This window comes from Sinocyclocheilus anshuiensis, unplaced genomic scaffold (genome assembly GCF_001515605.1).
Source record: "Sinocyclocheilus anshuiensis isolate Anshui unplaced genomic scaffold, SAMN03320099.WGS_v1.1 scaffold560, whole genome shotgun sequence".
In the NCBI taxonomy this organism is placed as follows: Eukaryota; Metazoa; Chordata; class Actinopteri; order Cypriniformes; family Cyprinidae; genus Sinocyclocheilus; species Sinocyclocheilus anshuiensis.
Window position 1 is genome coordinate 9291 of NW_015554116.1, and position 4420 is coordinate 13710.

The 4420-nt window shown below is 36.8% G+C and overlaps 1 protein-coding gene across 1 annotated transcript in view; it reads right to left on the reverse strand.

Annotated features, from left to right (window-relative positions):
- LOC107669789 (epidermal growth factor receptor substrate 15-like 1) overlaps positions 1-4150 on the reverse strand; it is a gene marked incomplete at its 3' end in the record, with an annotated part of 8409 nt that extends 4259 nt beyond the window's left edge. The window contains exon 1 of the mRNA XM_016462184.1: positions 4097-4150. Coding sequence (XP_016317670.1) covers positions 4097-4123 — 27 coding nt within the window. The remainder of the gene's footprint in view (positions 1-4096) is intronic.
- Positions 4151-4420: the final 270 nt, after the last annotated feature.

Consider the following 4420-nt stretch of genomic DNA (forward strand, 5'->3'; position numbering starts at 1 on the left):
TATATATATATACACATACATATACATACATATATATATACATATACATATATATACATACACATACACACACACATACATACATACATATAAAACAGAGGAGAAAAGCTAGAATCAAAAGATATTAATGCCAATACGAGTCAAGGGATATTGAAAGCCACGGAAAAAAGGTACGTTTTCAAGGCGGATTTAAAAGTTGACAAGGTTTGGGTGGATCTGATGTAGGCTGGAAGTCTATTCCATAACTTAGGACCGATGACCGCAAATGCGCGACCCCTATTTTTAAGTCTGGTTCTAGGAACATATAGTAAATCAGAGTCCCTAGATCTAAGTGATCTAGACTGAGAAGGAGGATGCAGTAGTTCAGATAGGTACTGTGGTGCCTGGTTCCGCAAAGACTTAAAAACAAATAACAAAACTTTGAAATCAATTCTGTATTTGACCGGTAGCCAATGAAGTGAAATCAGAACCGGTGTGATATGATCACTTTTACGCTTCCCTTTGAGGAGCCGGGCTGCGGCATTTTGAACTAACTGTAGGCGTGTCACACATGTCTGAGAGGCACCAATGTACAAAGAGTTACAATAGTCTAGTCGAGATGTTAAAAATGCATGCATGACAGTTTCGAAATTCTTACCAGACAAATAGGGCTTAACCTTTGCTAAAAGACGAAGATGATAGAAACAAGACCTAACCACAGCACATATCTGCTTATCAAATTTAAGACTGTTATCAAGCAAAACCCCCAGATTCCGAACACAGGTGTTACTGTAAGGTAACAGAGTATCGAGATCAACATCATGAATGCTGTGATCATTTGAACCAAACAAGATAATTTCAGTCTTACTCTCATTAAGACTTAAGAAATTACTAGCAAGCCAGAGTTTCAGTTCGTCTAAGCAGTCTAATATAGGCTTAAAGGCATGCTTATCGTCACGCTTTAAAGGCAGATAAATTTGTGTGTCGTCAGCATACAGATGAAAAGATACACCATATCTAGATAAAATAGAACTCAAAGGTAGCATGTAGAGATTAAACAGTACCGGGCCAAGAATAGAGCCCTGAGGGACCCCAGAACTTAAATGTTTATCAGAGGAAGAATGGTGCCCGAGGCAGACAGAGTAACTCCTATTGGTTAAATATGAGCGAAACCATTGGAGCACCGTACCCCGAAAGCCCACACATGCTTCTAGACGTGATAAGAGGATATTGTGATCGACCAGGTCAAATGCAGAGCTAAGGTCTAACAAGACCAAAGCCACAGACTGCCCGGTATCAGTGGTGAGCATTACATCATTCATGACTCTTAAGAGGGCCGATTCGGTGCTGTGACGGGCTTTACAACCAGACTGAAATTTCTTGTGTATATTGTTATCATTCAAAAAAGGCAAAAGTTGGCTCAGGACCACTTTTTCTAACATTTTTGAGAGGAAAGGTAAATTTGAGATTGGGCGAAAATTACTCAAGAGCGTAGGATTCAAATTTGTTTTTTTAAGATGAGGCAAAACAGAGGCATGTTTAAGGCAGTCAGGTACGGTCCCAGTAAAAAGACATTTGTTGATGACAGACAACAAATCAGGGCCAATAGCTTGAAAAACTTGCTTAAGAAAATGTGTAGGAATCACATCCTGAGGGCAGCTAGTGGGTTTTAAACAAGCAACAATCTCATTAAGAAAGTCCAAGGTGATAGGCTCAAAGACAGACCATGTAGAACAGCAGAGAGGAACATCAAGTGGTGTATAAGCTGACAAAGGCAATAGAGATTTAATCTGTGAGATCTTATCATTAAAATATCTCGCAAAATCCTCACAATGAGAATCAGATGTCTCAGGAAAATGATTAATAGTGGGATTGAGAGCAGAATCAATTATTGAAAATAGGGCTTTAGGCCTAGTAGTGTTACATAAAATTAACTCTGAGAGATATTTACGCTTAGCAGCATTAGCAGCTCGCTGAAATGCAGAGAGGGAGTCCTTTAAGATTTCATAGGAAACTTGTAATCTATCCTTATTCCACTTACGTTCAGCCCTTCTACAGGTCTGTCTGAGTGAACGAGTAGTGTCATTTAACCAAGGCTTAGAGTTGTGCTTATGTTTTTTCAACTTAAAAGGAGCAACAACATCTAAAATATTAGAACAGGTGGAATTAAAAAAGTTTAAGTGTTCGTCAGCATCTAGATAACTTAAACATGAGTCCATGTCATAATTGGCACGTAGTTCAGAATATGAAGCTGTAAAATCATCACTAGAGCAATCGGAAAAGACACGAGTCAGCCGTGAACGGGGTTGTTGCTTATGTGTAGTTCCAGTCAAAGGTAAAGAGAACAAAATTGGCAAATGATCCGACATGCCTGTGTCTAAGATGTTAATGTCCAATACAGGTAAACCACGTGATAGAATTAAGTCCAAAGTATGACCCTGAATATGAGTGGGGCTAGACACCCACTGATCAAAATCAATAAGTCAATGAGACTTCGAAACACTTTAGAGAGTGGCTTAGAGTCACAGCATATGTGGATATTAAAATCTCCCAAGATTAAGATTCTGTCATGACTGGTAACAATATCCCCCAGAAACTCGGCAAACTCGTTGAGAAAATCCTTGTTTGGCTGGGGCGGGCGATAAACCAAGGCAAACACCACAGAGTAATTTATTGTGGGCTGAAGCAACAGCACTTCAAAGGTGCAATGAGGGCTAGTTGTTAAACAGCGGCAAAGATAAGAGTTTTTAAACACTGCTGCTATTCTCTCTTCTATCATAATTAAACAGGGCTTTCATGTTGCGCGTCCTGAAGCTCCTCTGCGTGGGTGCGATCTCGCTTCTGAATTGCGAATAGAAAAAATGCATCATAGACAAATGTTTGAAAAACAGCTGGCGGCTCTGGTGAGATAGAATTTGCAAGATAATGTATATATAGCAATAATAAATGTATGTGTGTTTTATTAATTTCTCCAGTACCGATAGCAGAACCGTTAACGTCAGAGCTTATCGATACTCCGGTCTTTCATAATTTAGCCCCGGTACCGATTAAATACCGAGTTTCGGTACCCATCCCTACCGATAATGCTAAATAATGCCGCAATTATTTTTGTATATATTTTAATATGTGTTGTTCACATAACTGTATTTAACATACAATTGAATTCACTACTATTCATAAGGCAGTATATAGGTTACTGTAACTTAATACATTAAAGCTAAATATACATATTTTATGCAACAAAAACGAATAATACGACAAAGCACAAAGTTTTAAAAAATTAACTAGTTAAAACAAAAACTGAAAATATAATACTAAAAGACAATTCAAAATATTAATAACTATTATATAATAAATAATACTAAATATAATACTACAATATCACTGATAAATGCAATATAAATTAATACATTACATATAAATAGTACTGAAAAGCAATATAATATAATAATAATTTACGTAATTATTATTTTTTTATTTATTCTAACGTGTTATACATATACCTGTATTTAATATACAACTCAATCCATTAGAGTTCATAAGGCAGTACAGTGAGTGATTACTGATGCTCACTAATTCCCATCACCGCTAAACTAAACTAGCGGTTCAGCACTCGTTATCATATACAGCATGAGAGCTAATATCTATACTATAATATTGTTCATTACAATTTAGCAACTTTTATTATTGTACTATGAACATATTCGGAAATGATGACTTTATATGTAAAGCGCCCTGACAGTTAGTTTTTAGCGCTTATGATGTTCTGATACACTGCGGCTAGCTAGTTACATTAGTTAAACTCTGTTTACTCTATTTTTCATTCATATAAATGGTCCTTATCTTTATATGTTCTTGCTACTGAATGTTCATTGTAAATTTCATTGAAACCTGCATTGTTTTTCTCGTGTTTTAAGGCATGCGATAAAGCGAGCTAATCGGTTAGCAATCTGAGCCCGATTAACGAGGCCCGGGACATTTTGGATTTCAATGTCGATAAAACGACCCGGTAGCGCAAGTAACGGAATCGATTCGTGTGTAATTCTTAGATTCATTTCTACATTCCGGTGTTTCTCCTCTTTATTCCCTTAAAATGTGTGCGTTTAGCTGCTATTACCTGAGTGAGGGTCGCGAGGGCTGCCATTTTTCCCTGTTGCTGCGGAAACGGCGGGTGAAGGAATGAGGGGGGGCTGAAACAGATCGGAATGTTCATCCATTCACACAGACGCTAATAATAAATGGGGGGGGGGCTGAGGGAGCGGAATGTGCATCTATTCACACAGACACGACATAATAATAATACTAACAATAACTGATTATTAATAATAATAATAATTATTATTATTATTAATAATTATAATAATAATGATGATGATGATGATGATGATATATTATTTAATAATACAATATATTCGTCTTATTATTGTTGTTGTTGTTGTTG